Source organism: Cyrtonyx montezumae, unplaced genomic scaffold (assembly GCF_038088225.1).
Source record: "Cyrtonyx montezumae isolate F1298 unplaced genomic scaffold, pur_monq_1.0 scaffold_17, whole genome shotgun sequence".
Lineage (NCBI taxonomy): Eukaryota > Metazoa > Chordata > Aves > Galliformes > Odontophoridae > Cyrtonyx > Cyrtonyx montezumae.
In genome coordinates, this window is record NW_027071903.1 from 18,981,408 (window position 1) to 19,000,220 (window position 18,813).

Here is an 18,813-nt window from a genome sequence, read left to right on the forward strand (position 1 = left end):
CTGATATTGCTATTTTTTATGCCCTAATTTCCTACTGCTTCTAGTACCCTCATACAGCACCACTCAACATTAAATTCTCGGTCCACTACTTTTCTCATTATGGAACTTGGCACCCAGAAGTTGTCCTATATACAATTTTTAAAAGCTTCATTTCAAGTGCTATCTGATTGCAATGAAATACGTCTTTCCTGCTTCCTTTTCTCCATCCAGACCTTGGGGAGGCTTTGCATTTTATGTTAAAAACAAAATCACCAATACAGCCACGTACTCTCAGGGCACAGGAAGCAGAAGTCCCCAAGAGAAACTGTGTTCTCACATGGCTAACTTGGTAACGAGGTGAACCTCGAAGAGAAAGCCAATGCTTGCAAAAGCCTGACTCCTTCGATTTCCCTAATATTTTGCATAAGCTTATGCAAATTTAAAGAGCTATCAACTAGAACGCTAGCTTAATAAGTTTCTAGATGACATGACAAGGCATTAGGAGATCTGCATCATGCCAGTCTTTCCTCAGTTAATTGGCTTCCACCTATTCGAATAGCAATAAAAGAATGGTAAGTTTAATGCCAACGAACCTCTTTCACAAACAGCTTCAGCAGCCTTCCTGGAGACTAACTGAAGCAGCCATCTATTTGAAAATACTGAGGTCATCTTGTGGGTGAACAGATTAACCATTATTTCATTTAAACATTGTGTTAAAAAACAATCCTTCTATATGGTCACTGTTCCACTATAAAGTGTATAAATGGGCATTTTTGAACATTTTAGATCAAATGAGGTTCTTTTATTTCACCAATAACATACTGTCAGCCTGAAATCAGTGTATGCTAGCTCCTCATGAAGGTGATCTTGCTCCAGCTTAGCCTTCACTCCTGACACATAAAGCTGCTTACATGTGAATTTACTGTAATTAAGCAAATGAACTTCTAGCATTTCCATCTTCCTTTTACCTACCAGAAGCAGTTCCTATGAAACAAGCTTTTAAAACAATACCTATAAGGAAAAAAGACCTCTCTCCAAAAGTAACATTCAGGTGCTGTGAAGCCAGAGTAACTCATGTTTAAAAGACAGTAATGGTAAAAGTTAAGTCACTTATCTGTATACACTTGGCCGTGCTCTGGGGTACCAGTGTGCACAACAGATTGTTGCAAACCATGTTTTACTCCTAGGAGTGAGCTACAAAACCTCCTGCAACAGAGAAATCCATAGGCTGATCCCATCCACCCAGCCCCACTGAGAGGCTCTGAGATCAATTACCCTGCATTAGGAAAGGCAGGGGCTGCACAAGCCATTAGGGGAAGGCAATTTCTGGATGAAGAGTAATGAATTAGGGATGACATTTCGGGCCTTGCATTTGCCAGTTTATGTCAAGAAGATAACATTAATTACATTTGGATTTTGTTTTGTTTCACTGCAGTTGGGCTCTGTTCTGTGTTCACTTTCACAGACAGAAGACAGACATTAGTGTTTCACAGATGTGTGATTCCCCTTTTACCTATCTAGCAGGGATCTAAAAAATAGCCTTCGGGGATCTTCGACAGCCAAGCCTAAGACCACTACTCAGACTAATGTATTATAGTGACAGACTGCTGGTGAGGGTGAGATGTGTGACAGTGGAAATGAAAGGAGCTCCATTTTCATGTTTCATATGATGACAGGAAGTACAAGAACATGTACGAACCCGTTACCAACTGGACTAGGAATGTAATAAGAACTTAATGCTGAATTTAATCATAATTTAATATATGCTTATTGTCACCCCTGGATTATTGTCACATTTTATAGCACGCTCAGCATATAGCCCTGGACTGACTCCATGTGAATAAATTTCTACACCTGTGAAAAGCCTATGGTAGCACTAACTGCAAATAAAATAAAATAAAATTAGTACTTAAAACCACAGTTTCTAATTCAGTGATAGAAGTAAAAACCTCAGGAACATAAATATATTTACATCTGTATGCCCTGAATCCATCACTTGATTATCAAGAAAAATTAAACACTGCCTTCCCACACTGTTCATTCTGTCTGTATTTACCATTTCACATTAAAGAACAGAGAGATGCCACCAGCCCTGTCTGCACCTGGTAGCAGCATTCACCTGCCTCCTTCCTCAGCATACTTCTATTTCATCTATTGCCTGACTTGCATGTTCAGAAACTTGTTCTAGGTGCCCACCACGCAGACAGCGTCTCTCAAACCACTTCAGGAAGATCTGAAGCATGCTAAGACTTGAACAAGACTGGCAATCATTAATCATCCAGAGTGTGACAAACGCAGTTGATGTGATGGACGCAAACAAAGTACCACAGATGAACTACAGAAGGCATAAAATAAGCAAGACTTCTGCTGGGGTAAGAAGAAACCGCTGCTCAGGAGTGGATAAAAGTAAATGGATACGTATTTTGGATTGCTGGTAAGTGTATTTATTGCCAGAAGTGAAATCAGTCAGAGTTAGGCCCGTCCTGTTTATTTATTTTTGCTGCTATTGGCAGGGAAGTTAGCACAGGTTAAAAGAGGGTTATTGATGCACTTTCCCTTCTTCACAAAACGATGACAGCGGAGAACTGCCCTTCCCAAGCTGGTCATAAACGTCGCAGTGCTTCCAGCCCGGACACGAGGGACCGGACTGCTCTCCTCCTACACAGAGGAGGGAAGGAGGCTGACTACAGTGATAACCACCCTGATAACACAGGTGTGGGGAAGGCACAGTAAAACACATACATGCAGACGAGCAAGGAAGGTTCTGGCTTTATTCTAAAAGCAACGCTCCCAAAACAAAAGGAGAACGACCCACAAGCGCATCCAGGATGCTCCCGGGAACGGAGGAGATATCCTACCTGGTAGGCATCCAGCTGCTCATCAGTAAATATCGTCTGCTTATTCCCCATCTTACAAGAATTCTTCCTTCGTGCAGACGCATCCCATAGGAAGCCGCCGGGCTGCCCGGTGCCGCAGGCATTTAGAGCGCGAATCCCCCGTGAGCGTGCCGAGAAATCCGCGAAGCCGGCATCGAAACGCCTTTACCGCGCCCGCCGAGGAACGAAGCACTGCCAGGAAACCTCCGGCTCGAGCGCACGGGAAGCGAGAGCTGGAGTCACGGGCAGCTGTGACACCGACACGGCAGCGCCATGCCGCCCCGCCGGGAGCGGGAAGGACCGAAGGAGGAGCGGCCAGCCGCGCCGCCCGGCGCCCCCTGCCGGCAGCACAGCGGAGCGGCACTGCGCGCTGAGGGCAGCTTTCCAGCTCGCCCTTCTGCACCTGTTCCGGCCGCCTTTAGCAGCGCTTGCTTTAATCTGACAGCTAAGCGTTGAGCAATATTTGCCCCCGGCGTAGGTAACGGCAGCAGATCGATAGTGTGTGCGCAGCCGGGCCGTAACCGTAGCGTTATCGGTGCTGGCTGTCAGCACTTCGCGCTCAACGCGCGCCCCACACGCTGCTGAGGGCCGAGCTCAGCGCGCGGCACGCGCCGCTAACGGTCTGGGAAGGACGGCGCATGCGCGCCGCGGGACGCCTCCCGGGGGGGAGGGGCGGCAGCGCCGGTTCCGGTCCGTCGGCGGTGGCGGACATCGCGGGGTCGCAGTAGCGCCATGGCCGCGGCCGCGTGGATGCCCGCGGTGAGCGCCGCGCGTGGGTTGGGGGTCGGCGGCGGGCGGGTGACCTTGGCGCCGCGCGTGGGGCCCGGGGCCACCTCGGAGCGGGGCGCGGCGGTGGTGACCCCGCCGGCTCGGCGGTGGCTGTCGCCGCGGCGTTCGCCATCGCGGGGCTTCCGCGGGGAAACGACGTCGGGCTCGTGGGCGCGCCGCCGGGCCTGCCGCGGGGCCTCCGTGACGCGCCGGTCCCGAGCGGTTCGGGCAGGCCGCGGCCGCTGGCGGGGCTGCGGCGGCGGCGGCTTTGGACCGCCGGTCCCGATCCGCGGTCCCGGCCCGCGCCTCGCTCTGCGGCGTCGCCCCGGGCGCGGGGATCCCGGCGGTTCGGGCCGCGCCCCTCGCGGTGACCTTGGCAGCCGCGGGCCCGGCCGCCGTGTGCGCGCCGCTCCTCCGGCTGTGCTCATCGCGCTCATCGCTGATGCGCGGTGATCTCCGAGATCGCGGCCGCGGGGCTGAGGGGCCCTCCCATGTTGGACGTCCCGAGCTCGGGAGGGGCCGTCCTGTGCCGGAGCTGTGCGGGCTGCGCGTGCCGTTGCCCTGCTGAATTCTGCCTTTCGCGCGCCCTTGAAGGTTTTAAGCCTGCCGAGTGTGCAGAGAGCGGTGGCCCCAAACATGTCGACCTCATTCAAGGTGAGGACAGAGTGCACCCCGGTTCCAGTGGGGGAAGTCGCACTGACGCTCAAACGCGTCCTGAAAGGTGCGGACGTGCAGCACAGGCAGCTGGTGGGGGAACAGACGTCTCGCTTTGCCTTTCAGGAATCCTCAGCCTGGCTGTGCTGTATCCTCAACCAGAGTCACTGCTGGGGCTGCTGTGCTGGGCCAGGGAGCAGCTGTCCTCAGCTCACCTTGTGCTAAGAATACCCAGGAGCTATGGGACACAGCTCCCCGGCAGCTTGGCAGAGCCATAGTTACTCTGTTTCGTTTTAATTTGTGTGCTGGTTTGAGGCAGGAGACTTAAAGCAATACCACCCTAACAGTGTGATTGCTGCAGTGTTTTAACTGCTGGAAGTTCTGTGGGTGTAGTAAGATGGCATCTTCTTGTTTTATGTTCCTGCAGGTTTCTCGACTGCTAGGTGCTTTCAAAAACCAAAAACAGGTGACCAGAAGTTTTAGTAGTGCTGTGAGTATGCTAGTAACTTTTCTTTTTCTTTTAAGAAGTTTCTCAAGAAAAAAACATAAGGCCTGAATAAGTGAACATAAACACTTTCAGTGCTGTGCTGGATTTACATTGGTCAATGACTTTACCAGTAAAAATGCTTTAGAAGAAAGCAGACGTGGCATGATAACTTGTCACAAAACATGGACGTATGCTTCTGAAACTTCTGCCCATTCTGAAATGGGCAAATACAGACAATTAATTGTTGAGAAGCTTCTCATCCTCTTTTTTTTTTTTTTTTTTTTTTTTTCAGACATTCTGCTAAGTGATAGATTTACTCCTAAATCCTGCTGCTTTTAGAGTACCTTGCAGCTACAGTTCTGCCTTTTCACGGCCCTCTTTAATGTATGTCAAACACTGGTGTGGTGCTTTAGCACTGTGTGTGCCTGAGGTCCCTTTAGGGACCAGCAAAGACGGCCTTGAAAACTGCTGTGGCAGAAGCTGGGCTCAGCACCACTGCACACACTCTTAGGCAGGGCTTAAGGAAGAGTAATGGCTATTAATGCTAAGCTATGTAGAGCTACTAGTGGAGAGAAACTGAAGTGTAGGTTCCTTACACAACACAAAAAGATGTAGATGAGGCTCCTCCTGATCTGCTTCTAGGACGTTTTACTGCATCAGGTGACATCTTCTCTGCTGCTGGTGTAGTGCTGCTGTGCAGCAGGAACCAATCCTGCATTCCATCAGTTACCTGCTTGCTTAGTAGCTGTGCTCTCTTATCTGAAGCTCTGCTTCTTTAGCTTTGCACCGTAAAATTGCTTGGCTTAGTTAGTGGAAGCAAAGCAGCTAAGATTGATTCTTTGCTGTTTGTTTTTTAAGCTTTTCATGAATTGAATGTTGTCTAGCTTGTGTCAGCATTACACAGCATGCAGACTATATGGGAGATGGGTGGAAACAGAGCTGTAAGTAGGTAGTATTGTCCTCTCTCCATTTCTCATGAAGAAAGCAATTTGTGATCACTTATTTCAGAGAGTACTGAGCAGGAACTTGCTTTTCAGGTTAAACTCATATTTTGAAACAAAAATAGTAAGCAGATTTTTAGACAGCTCTCTCAAAATGTGTGCACTCCCTTTGAAAGCAAGCTAGTCACTCTCACTTCTGTCCACTGCTGCTGTTCTTCATAGTGATTTTTGGTAGCTCAAACTTTCTTTTCTAGTAGTTACTTTGGGTTCCTGAAACATGTGAGAGTGTTTCCTACACGGAACACAGCATTCATTCCTGGTACTCCTGATGCTTTTTTATCTAGGTACAAACAGTGACTTTAATCCCAGGAGATGGCATAGGACCTGAGATCTCTGCTGCTGTCATGAAGATCTTTGATGCTGCCAAAGTAAGTCACATTTTTCATGGTGTGAGCATTGGAGCTTTAACTACAACACCAAATGTTAACTAATGTTGTGCTTTCTCTCTAACTTCCAAAAGATAGAGTCATGTTTAAGCTGTTGAAATGTTTTGGCAATACAAAGAGTCTGAAGCTTCAGATATTGAAAGATGGGATTGCAGTATTGAGGCAGCATCTGAAACTGTTAGCTGGAGAGGAGTAATGAGTTGAGAGCAAATGTGTTTAACTGCTGGAAACATCAACTCAGTTTGTTGTGTGAAGCCATGTTGTTGACAAAGCTATCCTGAGCGACAACAGAAAGATGTGCTTTCATCCACTGTGACTTCTCAGTGCAGATCAGAGCACTGTGAAGGGGACTGTCTTATTAGAAACCTGATTGCAATGATTCTGTTGTACCACATTCATCTCAGTGGAGTGAAAACTACGTCTGTCCAAGGAGGACTGTTTTTCAGTGTATCCAAGGAAGCTCACAAGAATCTGTACAGTTTGCTCGGAAGAAAATATAGTTCTTCAGGAAGAAGTATTGTCAAATAGTTCCCCTTCAGTACTGGCATCAAAACACATTCCCTTTCTCTTATAACTGTCCAGCTTAGATCTGTACAAGGTGCAGTTCTCTTTGAGGAAGCCTTGTAATAGCTTTGTTCCTCTCTGAGGAAAGGCAGGAGGTGCAGCGACGTAAAACATTTGTTTGAGTGCACAGTTGCAGTCCTTTCTGTGATTTGTTCATTTTACGGGGCATTTTGCTAGTACATTATGCTTGGACTGGTTCCATTTGCTTATGAGCAACCTTAATTCTTTTCAGCTGTGGCCCTTCCTGATGGACAGGGGGTAGTGGGTGCAAAGCACTGCAGAGCTTGTGTAGATTTCCATTCAGATAACAGGTGGAGCTGTTGCGCCCTGTCTTCCGTGCAGTTTGGATGATCAGTTCTCAATGAGTTCAGTTTTTAAATGTCTCGTGTCTCTTGTCAGGAGGAATGTGACAGCTGTAGCAGGCGGAAGAAAGTAGTGTGTAAACACAATTCTAATGCTGCCTGTGTGTCATGGCTTGGGAGGCATCTTGTGGTGTTTAACTTTGTGCTCATACCATTTTATTTTCAATTACTCACACTTTATAAGTCATCTTTGTGTTCAAACTTCATACTTACTGTCACTCCCCAGAGAAAAGGTGCTCAGGAAGGCTCAAACCTAATTCCTTTTTGTGAAAGGGGAGTTAAAACCGGGAGCAGAAGTCATGAGACCAAAGTTAACGCAGAGCAAATGTGTTTAGGTTCCTATTCAGTGGGAAGAGAGGAACGTCACAGCTATCCAAGGACCAGGAGGAAAGTGGATGATACCTCCGGATGCCAAAGAATCCATGGATAAAAACAAAATGGGATTAAAAGGTACTTTGGGGGTTAAATCAAAGAGATTAAATACTGGTTTTTACAGTGACTTTGGTTCGAATCCGAAGTCTTTCATCAGTATCACAAAAAGATGGCTGTTTATGGGGGACAGCTTACTAAGTAATCTTACAGCAATCCTTTGTGTCAAAGCTGTGACTGTTGCTGATGTTTAGGAAATATGTTTATAAGTATCAGCTTTGGACTCCATACAGTATGCTTTTCCAAGGCAGTTGATGCACAGCAGCATGTGGTAGTTGTGTTCCCAGTGAAGAGTACCTTTATATGTTGTTTTCATTGAAAACCTTTTATTTAAAAGCTCCCATTCCTTGTAAGATGAAGGTCACAGTTTGGCCCTACAACAGCTGATGGATCTCACTGTGTAGTATCCCTGAGGGACTGGAGAATCCCTTTGGCATTTCGTGTTGGGGTTAGGTGAGAATTTGGAGTTCCTGTCTCACAGCGCCATCTGCTGCTTCGACTTTGATATTTATGAAGTGTTTTTTATCATCTCTATTTATTTTTTTACCTTCAGGGCCTTTAAAAACCCCGATTGCTGCAGGGCACCCATCGATGAATCTGCTCCTGCGTAAAACCTTTGACCTCTATGCAAACGTCCGTCCGTGCGTCTCAATTGAAGGCTACAAAACCCCTTATACAGATGTGAATATTGTCACAATACGGGAGAACACAGAAGGTGAATACAGCGGAATTGAGCACGTGGTAAGTTGCTGGGAGTGTGTTTAAGTTCATTACCCATAAAAAAGTCTTCCATTGTACTGTATGTTGAGGAGCCTGCCTTGCTCAGCATGCTATGATTTTGTTGTTCAGAACAGTCATACTATTGAACAAACCAGCCTCCATTTGGACTAGTAATGCTACTGTTGTCTTTCAGATTGTCGAAGGCGTTGTGCAAAGCATCAAGCTAATCACAGAGGAAGCTAGCAAGCGCATTGCAGAATTTGCTTTTGAGTATGCTAGAAATAATCAGAGAAGCCATGTTACTGCTGTGCACAAGGCAAATATTATGTATGTTGATATTTCTTTTAAAGAGCAAGTAGTTATATACTTTAATTATAGATGGCTTTTAAATCTTCTTCACGTGTCTAATGTGTGAATGGTAATGGGAGTAACATGGACAACGCTGACCTTGTCTCAGTGAGGCTGGAGTCACCGTGTGCTAACTTTCCTGTTACTAACTCTGTGGCAGTGCTCTGACTTCCTTCCAAAAACACTTACTTTCAAAAATAATCTTAACCTTGGAGAGAGAGCTGCTCTCTTTTACAGCTGCCAAAGTGCTTCATCAGAAACTAATCCACACTGCATGTGACAGTTATGTCATCACCTGTATCAACTCAGTAGCTTCTTCAGTAAATAAATGAGTCAGTTTGGAGCAGCAGTTTAACCATCATGCTCTGATTGCCCAGACATCTTAGAGGTAGATTTAAAAGGCATAACTTCTCTGATTGCAATGTATTAAAATATTTGCATAAAGGATTAATAGTTGGTAATTAGGTTTTTGCAGTCTACTGGTTTGATTTTATTTTTTTCAATTTAATCCTGTTGCACACAGTTTTCTTTATCTGAATATTGTTTGCTTTACAATAACTGCAGTATTCTTTCACCTAATTACAGGAGAATGTCTGATGGGCTTTTCTTGAGAAAATGCAGGGAAGCAGCAGAAAACTGTAAAGATATTAAGTTTAATGAAATGTATCTGGATACCGTGTGTCTGAATGTGAGTATCTATTTGTTTTAATCATGGTTATTCTTTTCAGCTTACAGACTTAACCTTAATGTAAATATACTTCTTTCTAGATGGTTCAGGATCCTTCACAATTTGATGTGCTCGTTATGCCTAACTTGTACGGTGACATCCTCAGGTATGGAGATCTCAATTTTAACTAGCCCAGCACATATGTAACGCTGTTGGTTTCCAGACAGTTATCCAGGTTACATGCCAACCAGATCAGTGACTGTATTCTTCTGCCCAGAGTTTAAAACTTCACAAATCTGACTCTCAAAATGAGAGATGGCATTGTTACACTATTACACTACAGTTATTCATATATTGTTGGGAGGGAAGTTATGGTGAGAACTTTCTTTGTAGGCTCCACCAGCAAAAACTCCATTCTGCTGTGTGTTACTCAAGTAGGATTGGGTGGAGAATATATTATTCCGTAAGTGTGAAGAAGTTGAGGGCTCAAATTATAATACAGAGTGCTTGGATTGATAATGGGGAAAAACACTTTGCACTTGTCAGCACTGAAATGGATTGGGTAGGATGACTGTGGGGCCACATTTAGAATGAACTAGCCAGGTAGTTAACGTGATTCTGAAGACTGAAATTGATAGCCTCTCAATGTCCTAACTGTTTTTTGGTTTTGTATTGCATTTTCTTCACCTTGGGATTAAATCTCCTATTTGGAAAAATCTGTACTACAGCCAACGTGATGTCCTAAAGGCAGCATCCTTCAGCAGGCTTTCCTACTTCAAGGAAGCTCCAGTGTGGTTGAGTCTTCTTTTGAAGAAAGCCACTCTTGTCACCAGGGAACCTCACTCATTGTGTTTTGTTCAAGTGTGAACATAATGCCAGAGAGGTTTCTTGGCCTTAATAGATGCAGAAGGAAGTTCTGTTCTGAAGCATTAAATATCTCGTTTTATTTCCCAACCAATTACAACTACAGCAGATCCATTTCACTTGAAAGGTTGTTATGCAAGCTCCTCCTTTCTGCATTTTAGTCCTGTTAGCTAACTTGTAGACAATAACATGTCAGGCTAAAACATGGCTTGGCTAGTTCTTGAGACTTGGAGAGGTATTCTGTGCTGTTTGCAATCTCCTTTTCATTTCTCTGAGTTGAAATGTCTCCTGCTAATAGTTCTGCAGATTCTCAGATGTTCCAGCAGAGTGTAAGTGGCTAACAGCATCTGTTCCTTCCCAGTATTATTCTTGTTAGAGTTACTCAGAAACAAAGATGATTTGATATAGTGCTGAGAGGCAACTACATGGAGAAACATAAGGATTTCCTTTTTCCAGTGACTTGTGTGCTGGATTGATTGGTGGTCTCGGAGTAACACCAAGTGGAAATATTGGTGCTAATGGAGTTGCAATTTTTGAATCGGTAAGTCTTCTTAGTCAAGGTCTGTTAATAATAACTACTTTGTCTCAACTGGAGAATCTAAACACTTCTGAGATGCACAATGTAGCTGTTAACAAGTAAGTTCTCTGTAAAGCTATGTTTTACTGCAGAGATTTTGAAATTTTACTCAAAGAATAAAAGGTGTTACATGTAAGTTTTTCTACATGCTTTTATTGGCACTTTTTCACTCTCCTTATGAAAATAGGCACTTTATGAAACAGAATTTAAGAGGCACAACTGAGAGGTATTAGCTGAACTGGTTTCCCTTTTCTAATGCCTTTGGACTGAACTGTTCTATTCTTTCCTGTCTCCATTAAATCTATTATGGTGAATGAAGTTCTATTTCAGCATGCTTGTGTGTGAGGATTATGTTTCAAACGTCCTCTGTTAATCAACATATTAAGTCTGTAACAGACAGGTTCACTTTTCTCCCCAGGTTCATGGAACAGCACCAGATATTGCAGGAAAAGACCTGGCAAATCCAACTGCTCTTCTCCTGAGTGCTGTAATGATGCTGCGTCACATGGGGCTACACAAGCATGCCACAAAAATTGAGACAGCTTGCTTTGATGCAATTAAAGGTGGAAAGGTAATGTAAAAGCATGCAAATACATAACACTGATTCAAATTATGCCCTGTTGTAACACAAATTAACTTAGAACATTAATGCCAAAAGAAAAGATGCCCTGCTTTGCTGGCCTGAATCACGTGAGCAGTACAGCTGCTGTTCTCTGATTGTTGTTATATTACCTCTGGTGGTATTAAGTTTGCCCTCTTCAGCAATAGGGATGCTCTGTAGCTCTCCTCGTGTCTCAATTTACACAGCTCTAAAAGCTAGAACTACATCTCTGTTTTCCACGGAAGGGATTAGAGATCCAAGTAAATAGCAATATTTCCCTTGTGAAGTTGATAGTGCATTTGCATTTAAATCTAGACCTTAGAGTGAAGGATGATCATCTGCCTTATTACAGGCTTAATCACTCACCTCAGTCCCAACTTAATACCTCTGCTCCTGTTTTTCAGGTCACTTATTTTATTGTTTCCTCTTATTTACATTGGCACCTTTTTATTACAAAACAAATGTTATGGGAAAAATTACATCCAATGTTTACTTTTTCCCTTAACGTTGTGTGCAGTTTCCCTTAGGGAATACCTGCCTGCAGATCTGAGACTCAGACAGGATTGGGAGGGGGTGGGGGGTGGGAGGAGTTGTGTTCTAATACCTGACCTGAATTTCTGCTCATAATGCTGTTGGTTCACTCACCTACTTTGACTTCCACCTTTCCAAAATGTAATTGGAAAGATCCTGATGATTGCCCTTAAGGAAGATTAGCATTTAGCTGCTGTGTTATCTGGGGCACAGGCATATGAAGCTGCTTTCTAATGACAAGGAACAAGCATGCTTGAACAAAAAGCTGTCATTATTTCGTAAGTGGTCTGCTTATAGCTATCTTGCTGTGTGTAGGAGCCAGTTTAAAAAACAAACAAACTAAACTTACAAGTGAATAAAGAGATGCTCCTGTAAAGTTCCCACTTACTGCTCTGGAAATGAAACCCTCCATCTGCAGGTTAGTAATTTTTCAGAAGATAACAGCACAAGTTGTGTGACATGGCTACTTGTGTACTAGTTGCTTACCATCTTACATGCTCACAATGGAGAGAATCTTTTTCAATTGAAAATAAAAAAGCATAATGCACTTAAAGAGGACAAGATCCTAAAATTGTAACCTTTATTTCCTTTCATGCTTACCCTTTCTTTCATCTTCCCTGCCCCCAGCCATTTAATTAAGATCTGCATGGATGTGACATAAGGAGAAAACTAATGATTTTTAAATTACCTCTTACAGCTGCTTTAGTGTGCCCAGGTTGGGCAAACATTGACTACTTTATTTTCATTTTACTGTCCTCGCGCTTCCAGAGAGGAGTTGTACTTGTTGCAGGAAGTTTACCTGTTTTTCCAATCCCTTAACTCAACTAAGCAAACTTGGACAACTGTTAACATGCAGCATTTCAAGAGCTGTGTGTGTGCTTTTCCCGTGTGGGTTTCCTTTGAAAAATATATGCCCCAAAGCATTACTGAATGATCTCTTAAATTAGCTGGCCATTATGTACGAATTTTACTTTCAAAAGACAAACTTCTTAGTAAGTCCATAATGCTTAAGTACACTTTGATGCGGCCAAGGGACTTTGGAAAGCTTTGTCCAAATTCACTTTCTTTGGGTAGTTAAAAGAGAGAAAATCTCACTGTGATCTGAACACTCAGATAACAGTGCTCCATGTTCCTACTCATTTTTCCCTCCCTGTGTCAGTTTGCATTGTTGTTGATGAAGGTGATGTAGAATGTAGTGAAACTCGGACTCTATGTATTCCTTCTCATCCATATCCAATACCTGTACAAAGCACAGATGATAGGACTGTGCAGAGGTATAACTAGCTCCATTAAACATTTCAGTGACAGCATTTTTTCTTCCTTCAGGCCTTGACAAAAGACCTGGGAGGTAATGCCAAGTGTTCAGAGTTCACAGAAGAGATCTGCAGCAGAGTACGGGACACAGATTAAACTTCTCATTTGACTCGTGTTAACTCTGACAGGATGCATCACAACCATACAGTATGTAACCTGCTACCCATATGCGTGTACTTTGCTCATCTCTTAAGAGAGCAAACTTTATAGGAAAGGCCTCTCCATTAATAAATTTAGTCCCCCCGGCTACAGATGATGCTTGTGCCTGCTTTCAGTGGACTTTAAATGCTCTGTCTTATTTATTTGTTTCTACCTGGTGAGCATCTTTACATAAGAGAAGTATTTTTTGTCACGGTAACTGTCTGCCATGTGCTGTTTCAACTGGATGGTTTTTTATTTTTCACAAAGAAAAATGATGTGAATATAGCATAACCAGAACTAGTGAATTGCTACAGCACCTTATTGCTCAGAGCCTATGGCGTTGGTCTTACTGAAGTGGAAGGGACAGGCTTTTGGCCTACCAAGAGCACAAGATAAATGTTACAAAAAGAAACGGGTATAAACTAATTTAAAATAGCAATTTTGTGTTAAAAGCAATGGAAGAACACTTCTGGGTGCTCTGCTGATGGATGAAATACAGCTTTGTCTTCAAAAAGCATGAAAAATAGAAATGCAAAATCTTAAGAGATTTGGTCTATTTATGTATACGAAGAAAAAGACATCAAACCAGCTAGATGTGAGAACTGATGTTAACAAAAATATTTTTCAAAACTATCAAAATATTTCTTACCAGTTTTCCTTTCTGAAATGCAACTTAATTTACAAGAGAGTTGTAATGAGACTAAATGAGAAAAACTCATTCCTGCTCTTTATTATGAAGGGAAGTTTTTAACTTCACCAGTTTATACAAAATATTTCATGGCTTCTGCTGGATTGCTTTTTGTGCTATACTTTGTTTTCATGCAGCCTGTTCAGTGTGTCTCACTGCCCTGACTAGTGATTTTACTCTATAAACTCTGAGTGTAAAGAACTAGTCCTAAAGGAATGAAGACAGACTGAAGGTCTGGCTCTGGTGCCTATGTTCCAGAAATACATTTCATCCCTATTCAAGGGATCAGAGACTTCTTTCCTTTCCTGCTTCCTAAGCCTAATAAGTACCAAAGCACCTCTTTTTTCCCCTCTCTTCTTCATCACATATATGTAATCGTGAGCCACTCTGACCTGGATTTCTTAAGGGTGTGCTTCTGATAGTATATCCTTCAAGAAAATGCACATCTGTAAAACTGGTGGCTAACACAGGTTTATACCTACTGCCAGAGCCAGGTGTCTTAAAGCTTAATTGTATTTATAGGTATTATGCCTCTTAGTTACTTACTGCTGAGGCTGTTTCAGCTGGTTATTTCAGAATCAAAGCTATTTTGAATAATGTCTTCTAGCAGAACTCTATGAAGTAAGCAACGCAGCTTTTTTGTACAGCCTGACAACGTGTTGGATGAGGGACAGTAAGCTTTATTTCTTGTGCTCTCTGCTTTTGGTGAATAGGGTATCATTTCCTTCTGTGTTTTACAAGCTGCTGCTTCCTTGTTGCCTCTAGGTTAATCTTAAGATCTTCCGCAGTACCATTACGCACAAAATGGGGAAAAAAATAAACTTTTTGAAGTCCTACTGCTTGTTGTCTTGATAATCCTAGGCTCCTGTTTTGTCTGATGCATTAAGCTGACTGTTGGTACTTGTGATGGTACTTCTGTAGGATGAGTTAACTACCAGCAGCCCTTTAGCTCTTCACACAACATGATTTATGTTTTCTATGGGAAAGAAGAAATAGAGCTCCCATTTGTCAGCATTAGTACAACATCAGTACTGAGACATGCATGTAGAGTTGCAATTCTTTTGCTTAAAAACACTGAAGAAGTTTCTGTTCTAAATTGGGCTTTAAGGGGAGAGCTCCTGTATTACCTGCTTTGTATCTTTCTGTTTTCAGGAACTGTTTTCCCAACTTTGAGTGCTTGGTTTTGGGCGAAATAATAACACTCAACATGAACTTAAGAAATGATGACCTGCTGCTTTCAGAGAAGTCTCTAGAGACTATCTGGTGTAGAAGTGGAAAAGGGATTATTCTTAGGCTCCAAAATGTTGGGCTAGTGAACAGAAATACACTTCTTTTTCTCTAGGAGGGAAGAAAACAGTTCTTGGATTTTTTTATTATTGTTATTTTAAAAATTTATCAGCTTTATAGCCAGTGTTTTACTAAACAGTACTGCTTAGTACTCATCGACCAAAACACAGCATAGGCTACAGGCAACCTCCCACAGAACAAACAGATTATAAGGGCAGAGCCTTTCCATTTTGGTCTAGAGAACTTATGTCACACAACCAATGAGGATATCATTAATCTCACTCATTTAGGGCATAATGTAAAACCTGCATTAGAAAATGGACATGCTGTACAGAACAGGACAAAATATCAGGCGAGTATCAGGAATAACTAGATTACCATAGCAGTTTTCCAGTGCATGAATTCAACAGACTACAAAATAAAAACGATTAATGATTTTGATTAGGAAATACTTCCTGTACCTTACAAATCCTCCTCACTGCTCTGATGAAAGAGGCTTTTCACTCTTCATAGAAGGAGTCCACTTCATTTTTGTATTTCTTAAGCACAGTGAGCCGTTTTAACTTCATGGTGGGACCTTAAGAGAAGGAGTTCATCACAAAAGCAGAAATAGGAACAAGAGTTACTGCACTGTTAAAGCTTTGGTTTTGGATTTTCTGCGAGAGAGCCTTTGTTTGGAAGAAACCTACTCTGTTAGTTTAGATCTCTGCTAAGTGAGAAAGCAATTGTAGCACATGGCTGCCTTTGTGTAATCACGAGCACTTCAAAAGCAGCGACAAATAAGGGAGTTATTAGTAACTGCTACTATTTGTTTTTTCATTAAAAGGCTAGGGGTTTTCAAGTGTTTGAAATAATCCCCACTTTACTCAAAGAGCCTGATAACAAGGCTTTGTGATAACATGGCTTTGGGCTCCACTATCAGTCTTTAATTTAGTCCTCTTTTTTTTTATTGTTCTTAATGGTCACTTTTCAGTATTATTACTGGAAGTTATTACCACTTCAATGCATAAAAAATTAATCACAACTGCTTAACTGCCCAAAGCAATCTCAAACTTAGCTACAGTGTTGTACTCACTTAAATGACCATGTACTACATATGCGTGAGTAGCAAAAACTCCAGGTTTTGTATTCTGTAACATGCTGCTTAACTTTCCTTCCTTTGATCTAGTGGTCATAACATAGAGTTTGACAAATAAAACTGTATTTGGACACTTATAAATCAGCAGCCCCTTTACCGTGTGTACTCCTTTAGTATAAACTGTACAATCGTTTGAGTTGGAAGGGACTCCCCTGCAACAAACAGGGACACCCACAGCTCCATCAGGTGCTCAGAGCCCCAAGCCTGACCTTGGATGTCTCCAAAGATGGAGTATCCACCATCTCTCTGGGCAGCCTGTGCCAGTGCCTCACCACCCTTAGTGTACAAAACTTCTTCCTTACTTACAACCTAAGTCTCCCATCCTTTAGTTTGAAATCATTTCCCATTGTCCTGTCACAGCAGCCCCTGCTAGAGTTTGTCCCCTTCTTTCTTACAACCCCCTTTAGATACTGAAAGGCTGCTTTAAAAAAGTACCACATCTTACCTAGTTCTCCCCCAGAAATAGAAAAGTCTCTTGGCAGCACTATCCATTTTTGAATGCAATGAACCCTATTAGTAGCGTTCCTGTTGACTTTGTTGATTCCCTCCTGAATGGCCTGGTAGATCGCCTGGTCCCTTGTGGCTACAATCTCTGACACTGTAGTGGCTTTACTGCCAATCTTTTGGCAGAAATCTCTAGCTTGGTCAGTGAGAATGTCAGTGGGATCCGATGTATCTGGGTCCAGAACGCTCTAAAATGTCAGAGGAAGATAATCATCAAATGCTCACTGCTACAAGGCATAATTAATAATGCTTGTTTGATAAGGTTCTCCCTGACTATTAAAAGCAGCCCAGCATCAACACCCAAACATTCTGTTTTCCATTTCTGAAACAGCAGGAATCTCTACAGGTGACAGCACTTAAGTTTTCTTTCTACTTAGCTACCAAAAGCTACCAATGTCTGGCTTAAATGTGCATGATGTGAACAGACCAACACCACATCTATCAACCTTGAATTCCTACCAGCATTTTCAAATTAGCCCGCTGTTAAAGGGGAACATTGAATTACTGTGGTATAATGTAAACAGTAGGAGACAAGTATTGTTTGAAGTTAGAACTTTTGAATCCAAACGTTTAGCCAATCACCTAACCATAACAAGATCAGACCATCACGATTTGGCCTGTAGTTGCCACACACTGTTTTCTTGTAATAATGTCCTCCAATTTAATTCTTGGTCTTCCTGTAACGGCTCAAAATCCTTCTCTTTTTGCTAGGTACAGGCGTGCAGTTTCACTGAAAGCAGTATTAAAACTGGTGTACCTTTAGGGTCAGCAACATGGACAAAAATTTCTTTTTATCTCCAATCACCATGGCGTTACTAACAATTGGGAGTTCTTTTTTAACAGCGTCTTCAATAGGAATGGGAGGCACATTTTCACCTCCAGCTGTAATAATCAAATCTAGACCAAAAGAAAAAGAAAGGCTGTTACTTGAAATCTCATTCCAAAAAGCAGGCTAATTCCTGGATGGCTCTACCTTTCTTATTCTTATATGCAGAGAAACGACAGTTTTCCAAGGAAACCAAGCCTATTTTAAGTTATTGGTCTGACTGTCTTCAAAATACCAGTTGTAGATATTGATGCTTTTCCAGGATGTGCTTAAATGTGTTATATAGAGGAAAAATTGAACATTTACCCCCACGTACATGCAGTGTATGTTTTAAATAGCGTAACGTTTTCTATGTAATCCAGTAACAGGTTAATAGTTTAACATGCACACGTTGTATAACGTGGACTTTTTCTTTGGGCAATCACCTCTTCCAGACTAGCTTCTTTACTCTCTATTTCACCAATAACTCACTAAAAAGCAAGTTCATGGTTAACGTCATGATTAAAACTAATTCTCAGAAGCACCAAGAGGGGTCAGACAAAAACAAGTTAATAGTGTAGGAGAGCTCCATGAAAGCAACACAGAAAGAAGGGAAAGAGGAGTGTGAGGAGGGATAGTGAGATTTAAGGGACAAAGTTCACAGTGGAAGTAGTCATTGCTGTCCTGCTTTTGACATGAGGTGGGTTTAATGACAGCCTGACAACTTAATATTTTTAAGATTTGTTAACAGTAGTGACACTAACTTTACTAATTAGGGACTTTTTGAATACATTAGTTTTGCACGTGCCTGCAGATACTCCCTGACTGGGCTTCTCTAGCAATTTTTTAGTCTTTGTGTTTTGCAGCTTCTCTGGATCTCCAGTACCAAAAAGCAATTTCTGTGGTTTCATGCTTAATATAAGACCAAAAGAGGTACAGGAAGAAGTCCTGTTTCAGTTACTGGAAGAGAAGCTCCTTTACTGCCTTCTATTGCATTTTACCTTATTTAGACATTAAAACTAAAAGTAAACTGGACAGATGGTTCTTTTATGTCAGATGGTCTTCCTAACCTATAATTACAGTAATAGTTGTTAGTTCAGCAGTCAAGGAAGATTGAGTGCA

General features: G+C 42.5%; 3 protein-coding genes across 8 annotated transcripts in view; 1 reads left to right on the plus strand and 2 right to left on the minus strand.

Moving 5' to 3' along the window:
• The window catches only part of CIB2 (calcium and integrin binding family member 2), a 31,076-nt gene extending 28,061 nt beyond the window's left edge, over window positions 1-3,015 (minus strand). The window contains exon 1 of one of the 2 annotated variants that reach the window (XM_065733575.1): window positions 2,838-3,015. In XM_065733575.1, coding sequence (XP_065589647.1) covers window positions 2,838-2,959 — 122 coding nt within the window. In that variant the 5' untranslated portion in view covers window positions 2,960-3,015. The remainder of the gene's footprint in view (window positions 1-2,837) is intronic. The other variant, XM_065733576.1, reaches the window with a different exon arrangement.
• The window catches only part of ACSBG1 (acyl-CoA synthetase bubblegum family member 1), a 99,413-nt gene that overhangs the window by 55,551 nt on the left and 25,049 nt on the right, over window positions 1-18,813 (minus strand). For 3 of the 5 annotated variants that reach the window (XM_065733536.1, XM_065733537.1, XM_065733535.1), the window contains exons 12-14: window positions 17,644-17,783; window positions 16,828-17,074; window positions 15,493-15,821 (exon numbers count right to left, since the gene is read on the minus strand). In XM_065733536.1, the coding sequence (XP_065589608.1) occupies window positions 15,745-15,821; window positions 16,828-17,074; window positions 17,644-17,783 (464 nt within the window). In that variant the 3' untranslated portion in view covers window positions 15,493-15,744. Of the gene's footprint in view, window positions 1-15,492; window positions 15,822-16,827; window positions 17,075-17,643; window positions 17,784-18,813 lie in introns of those variants that run through there. The other 2 variants (XR_010622019.1, XM_065733538.1) reach the window with 2 other exon arrangements.
• On the plus strand, window positions 3,525-14,796 carry IDH3A (isocitrate dehydrogenase (NAD(+)) 3 catalytic subunit alpha). Its single transcript, XM_065733523.1, has 11 exons — window positions 3,525-3,614; window positions 4,705-4,767; window positions 6,050-6,133; window positions 7,413-7,527; window positions 8,060-8,247; window positions 8,420-8,553; window positions 9,160-9,262; window positions 9,343-9,407; window positions 10,562-10,646; window positions 11,101-11,253; window positions 13,141-14,796. The coding sequence occupies exons 1-11, from the start codon at window positions 3,588-3,590 to the stop codon at window positions 13,222-13,224; spliced, it is 1,101 nt and encodes a 366-aa protein (XP_065589595.1). The 5' UTR covers window positions 3,525-3,587; the 3' UTR covers window positions 13,225-14,796.